At 38.0% G+C, this 16,499-nt stretch overlaps 1 protein-coding gene across 4 annotated transcripts in view; it reads left to right on the top strand.

Moving 5' to 3' along the window:
• The window catches only part of DIP2C (disco interacting protein 2 homolog C), a 359,569-nt gene that overhangs the window by 202,224 nt on the left and 140,846 nt on the right, over positions 1 to 16,499 (top strand). For all 4 annotated transcript variants that reach the window (XM_067699777.1, XM_067699766.1, XM_067699759.1 and 1 more), the window contains one exon: positions 9,414 to 9,539. In XM_067699777.1, the coding sequence (XP_067555878.1) occupies positions 9,414 to 9,539 (126 nt within the window). The remainder of the gene's footprint in view (positions 1 to 9,413; positions 9,540 to 16,499) is intronic.

Raw genomic sequence — 16,499 nt, 5'->3', positions numbered from 1 at the left:
GTAAACAATGCCATTGGTAATTTGATAGCACAACTGTACTTCTATGTGCATATTTTACTCAAAGCACAAAAACAGTACGACCACAGAAGAAACTCTGGTGGAATTGAGCCTGGACAGGCCCTGGTTGGTGGTGGGGCTGGGGAGTGGCAGTAGTCAGAATCCAAGAAGCTCAGTTTCTCCCACACTTGTTTCTTCCCTGTCTTCTCTCTCCAGCTTAGAGTCTGGAGACATTAATACTGGACACATCATGTTACGATCTGACTACAGTATAGTGTTCTCAGTACCACGAGCCAGACTCTGCCCTGAGTCTTGTAATGAACTGACTCACATAGTCCTTGTAGCCACCCCAGTGGGCAGGCACTCTTCTTGCTTCATTTTTTTGCACATCAGGAAATTGAGGCACATATAGGTTAAGTAATGTGTCAGAAGTCTTGCAGAGGGACTGGGATGTGAACCCAAGCAGTCTGGCTTGCATCTCGGTCTCAGTTGTTACACTATTGGAAACAAATAAGCTTCCTTACAGAAAACATTCTCTTCTGTTGATTCGCTGTTGCCTTCCTTCGGGGTGGGAGGGGCATCCCCCTCTCTGTCTACATACCTACTGTTAATTGTATCGATATAATGTGGGCTCTGAGAGCAGCACGAGCAAAATGGGTCATGGCTTTTGACTTCAGGAGGGAGAAGTGAGGCAGGCAAGCATCAGTTTTTCTTAAGATTTAAACCCATATGGAGAAAAGACAGCCTCTTCAATAAGTGGTGCTGGGAGAACTGGACAGCTACATGTAAAAGAATGAAATAAAAAAAAAAAAAAAAGAATGAAATCAGAACACTCCCTAACACCATACACAAAAATAAACTCAAAATGGATTGAAGACCTAAATGTAAGGCCAGACACTATAAAACTCTTAGAGGAAAACATAGGCAGAACAAACACTCTCTGACATACATCACAACAAGATCCTTTTTGACCCACCTCCTAGAGAAATGGAAATAAAAACAAAAATAAACAAATGGGACCTAATGAAACTTAAAACCTTTGGCACAGCAAAGGAAACCATAAACAAGACGAAAAGACAACCCTTAGAAATGAGAGAAAATATTTGCAAATGAAGCAACTGACAAAGGATTAATCTCCAAAACATACAAGTAACTCATGCAGCTCAATATCAAAAAAACAACCCAATCCCAAAATGGACAGAAGACCTAAATAGACTTTTCTCCAAAGAAGATATACAGATTGCCAACAAACACATGAAAGGATGCTCAACATCACTAATCATTAGAGAAATGCAAGTCAAAACTACAATTAGGTATCACCTCACACCAGTCAGCATGGCCATCATCAAAAAATCTACAAACAATAAATGCTGGAGAGGGTGTGGAGAAAAGGGAGCCCTCTTGCACTGCTGGTGGGAATGTGAATTGGTACAGCCACTATGGAGAACAGTATGGAGGTTCCTTAAAAAACTAAAAATAGAACTACCATACGACCCAGCAGTCCCACTACTGGGCATATACCCTGAGAAAACCATAATTCAAAAAGAGTCATGTACCACAATGTTCACTGCAGCTCTATTTACAATAGCCAGGACATGGAAGCAACCTAAGTGTCCATCGACAGATGAATGGATAAAGAAGGTGTGGCACATATATACAATGGAATATTACTCAGCCATAAAAAGAAACGAAATTGAGTTATTTGTAGTGAGGGGAATGGACCTAGAGTCTGTCATACAGAGTGAAGTAAGTCAGAAAGAGAAAAATACCATATGCTAACACATATATATGGAATCTAAAAAAAGAAAAAAGAATGGTTCTGAAGAACCTAGGGGCAGGACAGGAATAAAGACGCAGGTGTAAAGAATGGACTTAAGGACACGGGGAGGGGGAAGGGTAAGCTGGGACAAAGTGAGAGAGTGGCATGCACATATATATACTACCAAATGTGAAATATATAGCTAGTGGGAAGCTGCCGCATAGCACAGGGAGATCAGCTCGGTGCTTTGTGACCACCTAGAGGGGTGGGATAGGGAGGGAGGGAGGGAGACGCAAGAGGGAGGAGATATGGAGATATATGTATATGTATAGCTAATTCACTTTGTTATAAAGCAGAAACTAACACACCACTGTAAAGCAATTATACTCCAATAAAGATGTTAAATAAATAAATAAATAAGATTTAAACCCATAGATACACAGAGATACGCCCTTCCTCTGAGGGGGGTAAAGGTGTCTAGTTATTTATAATTTATTCTTCAAATATCCCACTGGTTACTGTGTTGCAGGATAGTAGTTTCTTACTGAGCAAATGAAAGTACAGTCTGTTTTGAAGAAACCAAAAGGAAAATAGAGCTTCTGTTCAGGATATTAAGAAACTTGTATCTGTTCGAAGACCTTGTTGAGACTGTTGATGCAGGGGTCAAAAATATGGAAGTCTTGTGAAGAGTAAGAACCTTCGACCGAGTGCGTGCCCTCTGGGGTTGACCTCTGAGCCGCAGACCAGAGGCTGCAGCAATGGGAACCCATGCTCAGAGGCATCAGCATTTAGTGCCTGTCTTCCTTCCTTTTGTGCTGAGTATAATTCGTAGGTTTACCCCATGGTCTGTGATGTGTGCCTGGCAAGAACACCATCATTGTGGTGGTGTCACTCCAAGACAGACTATCAGTGCTGATTCCTTGGGCCTTTTCAGTTGATCAAACCCACTGTACCAAACCATTGCTTCAAAATATTAATAAAAACAGCTGTCATTAATGAGTGCTGCTAGGTGACAGGTACCTAGTGGCTTGCTTTGTATATTTTAACTTACGTAATTCTCACAGCAACTCTGTTATTTTTGTTTCCATTTTACAGATGATCAAAGTGAGGCCTAGAAGGATTTAAAATTTTATTCAGTATTTTACAGTTAGTAAGTGGCAGAACCAGCATTCTGATTCCAAAGCCTGGACTCTCACTTCAGTATTCTTGCGTTTGCCTAGAACTATGGGCGCATTTTATATTACCATTTTCACTATTTTTGAAACTCTGCTGAAGAAGTACATCTTATTAGCATGTCAATTTGTCTAACACTATAAATGTAAGTACCCAAAAAATTCTTTACTAGCCAGAGTGATCTGTTTATTCCATGCCACGTGAAGCTGACCTTAAATATCTCCTTTCTCTGAATAGATGGATACTTTGAGAATGTTTGAATGAAAGACCTAGGCTGAATAAGCTGTGAATGCTGCCACAGAGGAAGGAAGGGCGGATGAGAGGATTTTACTTAGTTTTGCTTCCTATTTTCAAATGTGGCATAATCAATTTATCGCCTCTCAGACCTGCATCCACCTTCATTGCCTTCTCAGGAAAGAATGGATCTAGGCCCTTGCATTGTCTTTGTCAGCTGACTTGATGTGCAGCTGTTAGCAGAGGAGGTGGAGGCCTTTCAGCAGGAGTGGTTCTTGGTTCTTGCGTGTTGCTGGCTTCTGCGGCCCCTGCACTGTGCACCAGCCAGCAGTTCACCCAGCGTGCCCTGTACAGCTCTGTAGGGATAGCTCTGTGAGACACCCCTGCCCTGGAGGGCGGAGGTCACGTTTGGTTTCCGGGTAGCACGGTGCCTTTCATTATGCTATGAAAGCTTTCAAATCTCTGCCCTTTTTCCTACACCCTTGCCATGTTTGCCCTGCCTAATTCAGTGCTTCTTGATCAGACTGGCTTCTTTCCTCTGTGCTTTGGTAACATCAATGCCACTGTGGAATCCCAAACTAAAATCATGTTCTGTGTCCATGGACTTGCAGTCTGCCACTTCCCAGCCCCTTCGTGGGAAGTGTGGGATGTCTTTGACCGCTTTTTGGTACTTGTCTCCATTGACGTTAGAAATACTAGAAAATAGCAGTTCCCTTTCCTGTAAAACTAAATGTACAGCTCTTGAGCCATATTGTTTCCTCCTGGTATTTAGTTTAATCTTTTTCGGTCCATTTGTGCTTCAGACCTTCCCTGGAACTCAGGGCTCATAATGATCAGCAGCTCTTGTTGACGCGTTGTGTGGCCAGGAGCTCGACTGTTCTGTCTCCCTGCCCAGCACCTCAAATGAGTGGGAGACTCCACTTCTTATTATTTCCCTTCCTCAGCTTTCATCTAGTTCCTAATTCACATGGCTGTGTAAGAATTGCATCCAAGACGCTTGTAATTAAGGTTCTGTGACACTTAATCAAATGCCTTCGTGGTTCCTGCATCAGAGCTACTGATGTCACTCATGGATGCGTCCCGTGCAATGATGCTGAGCTTTCAAGGGAAGATTTGCTGTGTAGCAACCTGCTTATCCACGTTTTCCTAAAAGTTTTTAGTTTCGTGAGGTCTTGTAGGATTGATCTGGGTTTTAGGCTAAGAGCTATGAACGTATTCTCAGCTAATACCCCTTTTCCAGTCTTCTTAACTGTTGATCCAGATGCCCCTTCCTGGAATCCAGGGCGCTTGGAACTGCCAAGGGGCCTCCCCATGGCACCCGATGACACATGTTGGTTCTCACAGAAGATAGACTTCATTGTGTCCCCTTTGCCGTGTGGTCCAGTCTTACTCTCTCCTCTCATCCTGCAGCTGTTAGACACGTACAACTGGCAACAGGGGGAACTAGGAGAGCTCCCAGCCTTGTTGAGGATGGAAGGGAGAAGCCAAGTTAGAACAACCAGGAGAGTCGCACGGTGACATGGGTTGGTTTTCTCCCCCGACTAATCATCATATTTCGAAACATCTTTCCAAAAAGGTCTCTCCATCTAGTCACTCTCCTGAGATGTTAGTGGTCCTTTTTTGGTTTGGATATTTGGGTTGGGAGTGGGGAGTATTAAGCCCTGAAAAGCTTACCATGTGGAGGTAATTCTGATCCTAACATTTCATTCAACATTGCCGTGAATGCTTTTTGCCCTAATTACACTGTGCACCCCAGAGGCAGCTCTTCAACTTCAGGGCCGCACACCTCTTTCCGTATCTTTGCCTTGTTTTGACTGGGTGAGCATGGTCTCTAGGGGTCTTCAGTGATCACGCCAGCACTGCTGTTTGGGGAGGGTCATCCTGGTATTCCACCTACCATCGTTATTCATCATGTTGTGTTATGGACCTTTCAGGGTGCTATTTATAGATGTTTTAAATGTTTCTTATGCCATTGTTTTGCAGTTAAAATAAGACACAGAGTTGGCTTTTGAAAAGAATTAGTTACTTCATCAGTTTATGTATTGTTCAATTTTGCTGTACAGTAAGCTATCCAACATCTTAGTGACTTAACAGCAACAAGCACTTATTTCTGACTCATGGCCAACTGTGGGTAAACTCTTTACCTTCTGGGGCATAGGCCAGGAGTGGCTCCTAGTTTGGGCATGTGAGTGTCTTTGTGATTGAAAATATTCTTGTTTTACTATTTTCTTTCAATTTTGTGAAAAAAATTTAGCACACTTGTGTTTGGTTTTAGCAATTTTTTTAAATGTGGGAAAAAATCCACACTTCTTTAAAATGTACCTTTCTAATCTATTCATATTTTCTAAAATGATTGTTTTATGTCAAAAATATAACTTTTATCTGATTGCAAAAGTAATTTATGCTCAAGGCAAAAAACCTTGCATATATCTAAAAGAATGGACAAAAAACAATACATTGTAATTTTGTCACCCTTACATGACTACTCAATATTTTTGTGTAGTTCACTGAACTGAAAAGGAAGGGGTAAAACTATATTTACAGACACCATGATGGTTTATTTTGAACATTTTAAGAAATTTACAAAACTAGTAGAAATAATGTGAATTTTGCAAGGGCGGAAGGGAGAAATTCAGTATCTAAAAACTAATTGTATTTGTATACACTAGCAACAAAAATTGTAAGTGAAATAAAAAAACAATGCTTTTTATAATAACATCAGTAACATCCAGCATTTAGGAAGACTTCCTCAGTGAAAGTTACAGAACATTGTTGGTAGAAATTAAAGGAGGAAAAAAATGGAGAGATCCACCGTGTGTTCATGGATTGGAAGACTCAATATTAAGATAGTCTCTCTACATTGATTTATAGATTTAACATGAATCTAATCAAAATCCCAACAGAGTTTTTGTAGAAATTGACAGAGTGTTTCTAAAATTTCCATGAAAATGAGATCAAATCTGGATAGCCAGAACAAACTTGAAAAGAACAAAGTCGGAGGACTTGCACTACCTAATATCAAAATTTATGATAAAACTACAATAATCTTCCTTATCAATACCCCAATGACATTTTTTGCAGAAATGAAAAAATTCTAAAATTCATATGGAATCTCAAAGGACCTCAGATAAGCAAAACGATCTTGAGAAAGAACCACAAAATGGAGGCCTCACAATTCCTGATTTCAATATAAATGACAAAGGTACAGTAATCAAAACCCTGTGGTACAGGCATAAAGGCAGGCATGTAGAATAATGGAAAAGAATAGAAAGCCCAGAAATACTCTGTGTATATGGTCAGATGATCTTGGACAAGGCTGCCAGAGCTGCACAGTGGGGAAAGGATAGTCTCTTCAACTAACAGTGTTGGGAAAATTGGCTTTTGTTTTGCAAAAGAAAGAGGTTGGACCATTATCTTACACCATATACAAAAATTAACTCAAAATAGATTATAGACCTAAATGTAAGACCTGACACTGTAGAATTCTTAGAAGAAAACAAAGGGGGAAAGCTTCATGACATTGGATTTGGCAGTGATTTATTGAATATGACACCAAAAGCACAGGCAGCAAAAGCAAAATTAGACAAGTGAGACTACATCATACTTAAAACTTCTTTGCAGTAAAGAAACAATAGAGGGAAAAGGCAACCTATGAAACTGAAGAACATATCCTCTTGTATACATCTGATCATGGGTTAATATCCAGAATATATAAATAACTCCTACAACTCAGTAACATTAAATAACCGAATTTAATAATCGGCAAAAAACTTTAATAGACATTTCTCCAAGGAAGATGCACAAATGGCCTATAAGTCCATTAAAAGATGTTCAACATTACTAATTATCAGGAAAATGCAACTCAGAACCACAGTGGGATACCACTCACACCCATTAGGATGGCTATTATAAAAATTTTTCTTAAACAGAAAACAAATGTTGGTGAGTATGTAGATAGATTGGAACCCTTGTGCACTGTTGGTAGGAATGTAAAATGGTGCAGCAGCTATGGAAAACAGTATGGAGCTTCCTCAAAAAATAAAAAATAGAACCACCATATGATTTATGAATTCTATTTAGATATATATCCAAAATATTAAAGCAGGGATGCGAGCAGATATTGCCACACCAATAGTCATAGCAGCATTATTCACATTAGCCAGGAGGTCAGAGCAACTTAAATCCATCGGTGGATGAATGGATAAAGAAAATATGGTGTGTATATATAGTGGAATACTGCTGAGCCTTAAAAGGAAAGGAAATTACGACATATTCTACAGCATATTCTTGAGGACATTTTGCTGTGAGAAATAAGCCAGTCACAGAAAGACAAATGCTGTGTGATTCCACTTATATGAGGGATCTAAAATAGTAAACTCATAGAAACAGAAAGTAGAATGGTGGTTGCTCAGGATTGGGGGCAGGGAGGTGGTGAGCTGCTGTTAGGTGGGTGGAGAGCTTCAGTCATGCAGGATGGATGGGGACTTCTGGGGTCTGTGGCACAATAACGTACATGTGGTTGACAGTATTGTGCTGACCACCTGAAAATTGCTGGGAGGGTGAATCTTACATGTTTTGTAAATACTCTAACTGAAAAAAATATATAATTAATCAACATAGTATAGAACTAGCAGAAGGATAGACAAATGGATTTACTGTACCAGATGGAGAGTTCAAAATTAAACCCATACACACATGGTCAGGTGACACTTGACAAAGGAGCTAGGGCAATTTAATAAGGAAAGGAAAATCTTTACAACAAATGGTACTTGAAAAATCAGGTAAGCATGTGGGAAAATGTGAACACCAACCTCTACTTCCACTACTTAGAAAAATTAACTTGAGATGTTACCTAGACCTAAAAGTAAAAGGTAAAAGTATAAAGCTTCCCAAAGAAAACAAAGGAGTGTATTTTTTGAACCTTGGGGTAGGTAGAAATTTATAGGCAGGATTCAAAAAGCACTAGCTAGAGAGGAAAAGATAACAAAATGAATCTCATGAAAATGAAAAATTTCTCCTCATCAAGCACACTATTAAGGGTTTGAAAGTTGAGCCATAGACTTGGGATGAGTATTTTCAAAACATATATCTTAAAAAAAAAGCTTGTATCCATAATATATAAAGAACTAGTATAAATCAGTAATAAAAAGGCAGCTCAAAAACTTGGACATATACTTCACAAGAGATGATATGCAAATGTCCAAGAAGTCCAGGATTGTGGGTGTAGTAGTATCCTGACTGCAGACTTCTAACTGGTTTCCTGGCTCCTACTCTGATTCTCCTGCAGTCTCCTTCACAACATCCAGAATGAGCCCTCCAAAATGGAATCAGATCATGTCATCCATGCTCACCCTTCTTCCCCCATGCTTCCCTGTCAAAGTTAGAATGGTAGCCAAGCTCTGTACCACTCCTGTAAAGCCCTTCATCCTGGTGAGTCCCTCTGCTGGTGTTGTGTGCATTGTGCCAGCACCATCCTCATTCACAGTGCAGGGCCTTTGAGCTGGCTTTTCCCTCTGTCTTGGAGATTCTCATCTTACTATTCAGATTTCACAGTAAGAGAGCTCTTCCCTGGCTTCACAGTTAAGTAGGTACTCAATCTTTTTATCTTATTTTCATTCTTACCCCCTTTGATTGTCTGTTGTCTGTCTTTAACCCTTTAGAAAGTGAGCTGCATGAGACACAGTACCTTGTCCACCTGATTCTCCACGCCAAGCCCTGAGGACACCACCTTACAAAATCGGCAGTAAAATATCATTTGTGGAGTTAACATAATGGGTTCATACACACAAAATACCTAACATAGTGACTGCCCCATAACTGATATTTGGAAAGTGTTAGCTAAGATCATTACCGTACATCCTGTAAGGTGTACATACTTACCTTAACAGAACATTGAAATGAATTAAGAAGCTTGAAAATGTGACCTGTGAAGAAATATCTGAAGATCCATGTCTTTTCACTCTAAGAAAAGAAAAATCACAGCGATTTACATCCCATATCTGATTATTTATACAGATCTAGGGTAATAAAATGAACAGTTAGAAGTCTGTGAATGAATTTGAATGCCTTTTTCCTGGAGCTTTCAAACTAGCAGGTTTACACTTATTTTCCTTCCTTCCCCACTCATCCATTTGTGACAGTTTCTGTAGGATGATAAACTCTTTCACAGGACCAGAAAGAAAGCAGAAAAGCTTGGGGCCTTCGGGCTGTCCCTGAACAATGGAGTGATTTAGCTCTCGCTTTGTTTCAGACGTCCATACAGAAGCTGTCCAGGCTGCGCTCGCTAAACACAAAGAAAGGAAGATGGCAGTGCCTATGCCTTCCAAACGCAGGTCCTTGGTTGTGCAGACCTCGATGGACGCCTACACACCCCCAGGTGAGCAGCAGGTCCCGTCTGCTTCATGAAGTCAGTGCCAGCAACTGCGATCTTTCTAACTTTCAAAATCATGGGGCTGTCATTCAGATTTTGAGAACCAGAAGTCCAGAAATAGTAAATACGCTCTAAATAAAACTTGGAAGGAAAATTGGCATGATTATATATATGTCTATATAAATAAATGTTTTTAAACTTTTCATTTAGACTCAAATATGATACAGACTTTTTTTTTAAATCCTATAAAATTTTATTTAATTCTTTACAAAGCAAGAGAAGAGTTTGTACATCCATCCTTCTAACCGAAGCTGGATTTCTCTTCTGCTTAGACTGGTGTATGCATATTCTCAAGTCTTTAAAATGTCAGTAGGTTGTAATGTTCTGTTAAGAAATTGAATGAATTGAAAAATTTAGGCAGTTACTTAAATCTGGTGTCATCAATTTTTCCTGTGAAGTGCAGGTAGTATTTTGGGGTATCACAGCTGCTTGCTCTGCTATTGTGGTACTGAAGCAGCCATGGGCAACATGTCAGTGAAAGGCATGGCTATGTGTCAATAAAACTTCAGTCACAAAAACAGGCAGAGGGTTTGGTCCACAGGCCTGCCAACCCCTGATCTAAATGGTTGAAGGTAATATCCCATTGTATTTCTGCTTTTGTTTAATCTTGAATTTTATATAACTACCTAAGATCTCTACTCTACCCAAATAATTATAATCTGTATCTTGTGATCTTCAAAACTGAAGTGAAACATGAAGTTAAACGTCCAGGTATCTATTAGAAACATGAATGATTGAACCTAATTTACTTGATTTGTGTGTGTGTGTGTTTCTGGTTCCAACATTATTCATGTCGTTGTTGCCACTCTGTCTTTTCTGCAGATCTAAGTTACCTGGCACACCCCTTTGTTCATAAGAGAAATTTAGGGTGCAGTAAGAATAGTTGAACATACATAGCATTTTTTGGAGTCTTTTGAAGTTAGTCATGAGTGTTTGCAAACAGTGAGGGTAATAGAAGCACACACTTCAACTCACAGATGTGGTCAAGTATATCCAATACTGCTTCAAACAACTCTTAAGTCTTCAGCTTTACATGCCTCTAAAAGTGAACGTCCTGAGCTTTGTAAGACAAAACTTAAATAATATAAAACTTAGTTGTTTTGTTTTGTCTTAACAGATAATACCACAAGTGTTCTTTATCTCAAGAATATAATATTCTAATAGGAAAGGGTGTCCTTTTCGCCAATTTCCTTCCTTTTTGTTGAGCCACAGCATGTATTTTGGACTCTTTTTAAATCAGCATAATTAATATACTTAATCCTATTTAGTTTATGGTTATAATTTGCCAAAATTTATAAGTGGTGAAAAATTATTTTGTATGTGTTTATACAACAAACAGAATGGACTTATAAGAATAACAAACCCCACTTAAAATATATTTTAGCCAACTCTTTGGAACTAGACAGTATTCAGGGAGATGGACATTTTTCTGAGCCACTTTTTATGGGAAATGTTGAGTCTAAAGTACAAGGTGCAATGTGATTATTTGTGTATGTGCTTTTTCACATGTTGAATCCATCCTCATGAGTGTTGTTGTGTCATGCATGATGAAAGACAAAACTGTCAGGAGAACGAACCTTGTACAAAGGTCTTTGCAAAATATAAAAGAATGTTATTGGAAATGAGTGTCATTTTTGGTGCAACATTTGCATTTAATTGTTTGGTTAGCATTTTCACGTACACCATATAATACATTTTGTAAACTGTCATTCAGGAGTCCTAGTAACAGTATCACATGGGATAGTTTTGTACAATCATAAATGCCAACACCATCATCATAAAAATTTTCATTCATAACCTATTTTGTGCTTATCAGGAGTCTACATATTTGTAACTGTACTTGCTTGAAGAAAATCGTGGGTCAGCTTCATTTTCTCTCACTCTGTTTTCCTTGGTTGCTGATAGCATTTGTTAGAACTAATTTTGTGTCCAGTTTTCTTCAGAGAATATTCCTGAAGTTTATATTCTCTGCATAAAGTGACTGGTTGCTGACTAGTATCATAGTTTCTAGAAAAGATATGATTAGGATCGTTGCAATGCCAGTCTTCTATAGATGAAACTTTGCTTTATTTTTCACGTACAAAAATATAAGAAGAATTTGTCAGTACTTTTGCTTCCAGCCATAATGAAATAACTTACCAGACTAACCCATACACCATAAACAACTATAAAGCTGCACAAAACAAATAAGATGAGTGCTTTTAGACAGTGGACCTCATTCAGGGACTCAAATGAAAATATGTCAAAGAACTAAATGAAAATATTATCTTAATACTTGAGCTGATCAGGGAAAGGAAAAAATATTTTAAAAATTAATAGAAACTCTAGAAATGAAAAATATAATACAGAAATGATATTTTACTAGATCAGCTTAGCATCAGATTGGAGAAGTAGGATAAAAGAGTCTGTGAACTTAGATAAAGAGAAATTAACCAAACTGAAGAATGAGAAGTCAAAAGATAAAAGAAAAATTAACAGAACCTCAAGCATCTGTGATACAATGTTAACATACTTATAATTGGAATCCAAGAAGGAAAAGAGAGTGAGAAAAGGGAAGAAAAACTACTTAAGGAAATAAGGGTCACAAACTTCTCAGATTGATGTAAAACACCACCTCACAGATCCCAGAAGTTCAGTGAATGCCATGCAGATTAAGTATGAAAAGAATCATCCCTAAATTAATAATAGTCCAAGTGCTGAAATCCAAAGATTAAGAGGAAATCTTGAAAGTCATCAAAGGAAAACAGATATATTGCATACAGAAGAACGGTCATATGAATTATGAATACTTATGTGAAGATGCAGTAAAGGCCAGAAGACAATGAGAAGACATTTTTATAAAGTACCAAAAGGAAAAGACTGAAACTGTCAATTCATACTCAGTGAAAATATACTTCATAAACGAGGGTGAAAAAAAGGCATAATGAGACACATGAAAGCTCAGAGAATATGGTGCCAGCAGAACTGCAAACGCACTAACAGATGTCATTTAGCTGATGGGAGATGATCCCAGATAAAAATTTACATCTATGAAAAGGAAAGAAGAACACTGGAAACAGTAAATAGCTGGGTAAACGTAAAATTCTATGCTTTTTCTTGTAATTTTCTTTAAAACAACAATTGCACAAAAGACAAGGCCAGGTGAATGGAATTATACTGTTGTATGGTTATGAAGTAGGAAGCAGAAAATGGAAAGAATGAAATGAATAGTGTCAGGTGTGATGTGAGATGGGAGAGAAAGTTTGTAGTGTCAGATTTGAAGAGCAAACAGTTACAGTATTGACCCCGTATGGACCCATTGAGGATTCATATTCTTAGCCCTAAAGTAACCACTAAAAAAAAATGAGAAGAGGTATAGGTAAGAATTTAATAGAGAACATAAAATGAAACTCTTAAAAAATATTTGGGGGGCTTCCCTGGTGGCGCAGTGGTTGAGAGTCCGCCTGCCGATGCAGGAGACGTGGGTTTGTGCCCTGGTCCAGGAAGATCCCACATGCCGCAGAGCGGCTAAGCCCGTGAGCCATGGCTGCTGAGCCTGCGCATCCGGAGCCTGTGCTCCGCAACGGGAGAGGCCACAACAGTGAGAGGCCTGCGTACTGCAAAAAAAAAAAAAAAAAAATTTGGTTAATAGAAACAAAGGTGGGAAAAATCAGCAACAGAGATTAAAATAGGAGGAATGAATGGAAAACAAATAGCAAAATGTTAGATGTAAACTCACTCGTATAAATTATTACAATAAATGTAAATGGACCAAACGCCCACTTAAAAGATAGAGATTGTCAGACTGAATAAAAAAGGAAGATACATCTATATGTTGTCTATAAGAGACACATTTGAATATAAAAACAAGGATAGTTAAAAATAAAATGATGAAAAAATATACAATGCAAACATAAAGCATAGGAAGGTGAAAGTCTATATTAATATCAGACAAAGTAGACAGCAGGACAAAGTAGTACCAGATATAAAGATGAACATTGCATATTGGAAAATGAGCAATTCACCAGGAAGTTATAACAATGAATATTTATATACCTAAAAACAGAGCATTGTAATTTATAAGGCAGAAACTGGCATAATGAAGGGAAAAATAGAAAAAACAAAAATAATAATTGGAGATTCTTAAAATATTCTTCTTAAATAATCATAAGAAAGTTGTCAAAACAACACTATCAACCAACTTGATGTAGTTGATACTTACAGAATATTATGCCCAACTATTGCGGAAAACACATTCCTTTTTAATACCATTCTTGGGGTATAATTTACATCCCATAAAATTAACACATTGTAAGTGTATAATTTAATGACTTGTAGTAAATATATAGATTGTGAAGCTATTGGTGCAGTCCAGTTTTAAAGCATTTCCTTCTCCCCGGAAAGTTTCCTTGTGCCCATTTGCAGTTAATTCCCATTCTCACACCCAGGCCTAGGGAGCATTTGATCTGATTTATATACCTCTAAGAATATTCTAGACATTTTGTAAATGAATTAATAAAATATATCCTTCTGTATCTTCTTTAGCATGTTTTTGAGCATCCATTTTGTAGCATCAGTAGTTCATTCATTCTTATTGCAGAATTGTATTCTATTAGATAGATATGCCACATTTTGTTTATCCAGTCACTAGTTGATGGATATTTAGCTTGTGTCCACTTTTCAGCTATTATGAATAATGCTGCTATCAACATTTATGTGCATATATTTGTGTATATATATATAATTTCATTTATCTTGGGTAGATTCCTAGGAGTGGAATTAATGAGTCTTATGGTAAGTTTATGTTTGACTTTTAAGAAACTGTCACATTGTTTCCATAATGGCTATACCATGTTATATTCCGACCAGCAACATATAAAGATTCCAGTTTCTCAGCATCCTCACCAACACTTGGTATTGTCCTTATTTTTTTAATAGTCATTCTAGTGGATATGAAATAATATTTCATTATGGTTTTAATTTTCATTTCCCTAATGACTAATGATGCTAAGGATCTTTTTGTGTGCTTGTTAGCCATTTGTATATATTCACTGGTGAAATGTCCCGATTTTTTGCCCATTTTTATTTATTTTTTATTTATTATTTTTTAAATTTTATTTATTTATTTTTGGCTGCGTTGGGTCTTCGTTGCTGCACGTGAGCTTTCTCTAGTTGCGGCGAGCAGGGGCTACTCTTCGTTGCGGAGCGCGGGCTTCTCATTGCAGTGGCTTCCCTCATTGTGGAGCACGGGCTCTAGGCATGCGGGCTTCAGTAGTTGCAGCACGCGGGCTCAGTAGTTGTGGCTCACGGGCTCTAGAGCACAGGCTCAGTAGTTGTGGCACATGAGCTTAGTTGCTCTGCGGCATGTGGGATCTCCCAGGCCAGGGATCGAACCCGTGTCCCCTGCATTGGCAGGCGGATTCTCAACCACTGTGCCACCGGGGAAGCCCTTTTGCCCATTTTTAAAATGAGTTGTCTGTCTTCTCACTGGTTAAGAGTTCTCTATGTAATCTGAATACAAGTTCTTTATCAGGTATACAATTTGCAAACTGTAGTTTGTCTTTTCTTAATGTTGTCTGTGGTGGAGAGAATTATGGCCCCCTCCAAAGATATCCATGTCCTAATTTCTAGAACTTGTGAATATATCACCTTACATTGTAAAAAAAGACTTTGCAGTCATGATTAAGTTAAGCACCTTGAGATAGGGCAGTTATCCTGGATTAACCAGGTGGGCCCACTGTAATCCAAGAAGTCTCTATTCAGGCAGAGAATGAGAAATACAATACTGTGTAATCTCAGTCACATGTGGAATCTTAAAAAAAAAAAACTCACAGAAAAAGAGATCAGATTTGTGGTTACCAGAGGCAGGGAGTGGTGGGAGAGGGAATTGGAGGAAGGTGGTCAAAAGGCAAAAACTTCTTGTTATAAGTACTAGGGATGTGATGTACAATATAACTGTAGTTAACGCTGCTGTATGATCTATGTGAAAGTTGTTAAGAGAGTAAAATTTAAGAGTTCTCATCACAAGGAAGAAAGTTTTTTTCTCTATTTTATATGAGATGATGGATGCTAACTAAAGTTACTATGGTAATTATTTCCTAATATATGTAAGTCAAACGATTATGCTGTACACTTTAAACTTATACAGTGATATATATCAATTATATTTCAATAAAACTGGAGGAAAAAAGGTCCTTAGGGAAAAGTATCAAAGTAAAAAAAAAAAAAAAGATAATGAACCAGAGGTTGGAGGGATACACTTTAAAGATCGATGAAGGGGCCATGAGCTGGTGACACAGGTGGGCTCTAAGAAGGTAGAAAAGGTAAAGGAGTGGATTCTCCCTTGAAGCCTCCAGAAGGAATAAAACCCTGCTAACACTTTGATCTTAGACTTCTGACCTCCAGAACTGTTAAGATAATAAGTATGTGCAGTGTTGTAAGCCACTGAATTAGTGGTGACTTGTTATGTTACCCATAGCTTAAGAGTTTTCCATTTTGATGAAGTTCAGTTCATCAGTTATTTTATGGATCGTGCTTTGGGAAGTTTCAGAAATTTTATAGTTTTAGTTCTTTCATTCAGGCCTGTGATCCATTTTGAATTAATTTTTATTTATGGTATGAGGTAAGGATCTATGTTTTTTTATTTTGGTTTGGTTTTTTGATACGTGAATATTCAGTTGCCCAGCCCATTTGTTGAAAAGATGATCTTTTCCTCATTGAATTATCTTGGGAATCTTCGTCAAAAATAAATTGACCATGATCATAAATGTAAGACTATATTTCTGGGTTCAGTTCTGTTCCATTGAAATATATGCCTATTCTTGTGCTAATATCACTATCTTGATTACTTTAACTTCATAGTAAGTTTTAGTATCAGGTAATGAAGTCCTCCATCTTCCTCAAAATTATTTTGGCTATTCTCAGGCC

This window comes from Pseudorca crassidens, chromosome 1, assembly GCF_039906515.1.
Source record: "Pseudorca crassidens isolate mPseCra1 chromosome 1, mPseCra1.hap1, whole genome shotgun sequence".
NCBI classification, from domain to species: domain Eukaryota; kingdom Metazoa; phylum Chordata; class Mammalia; order Artiodactyla; family Delphinidae; genus Pseudorca; species Pseudorca crassidens.
Note: the sequence above shows the minus strand (reverse complement) of the source record. Positions and strands in the feature narration are given on the sequence as shown.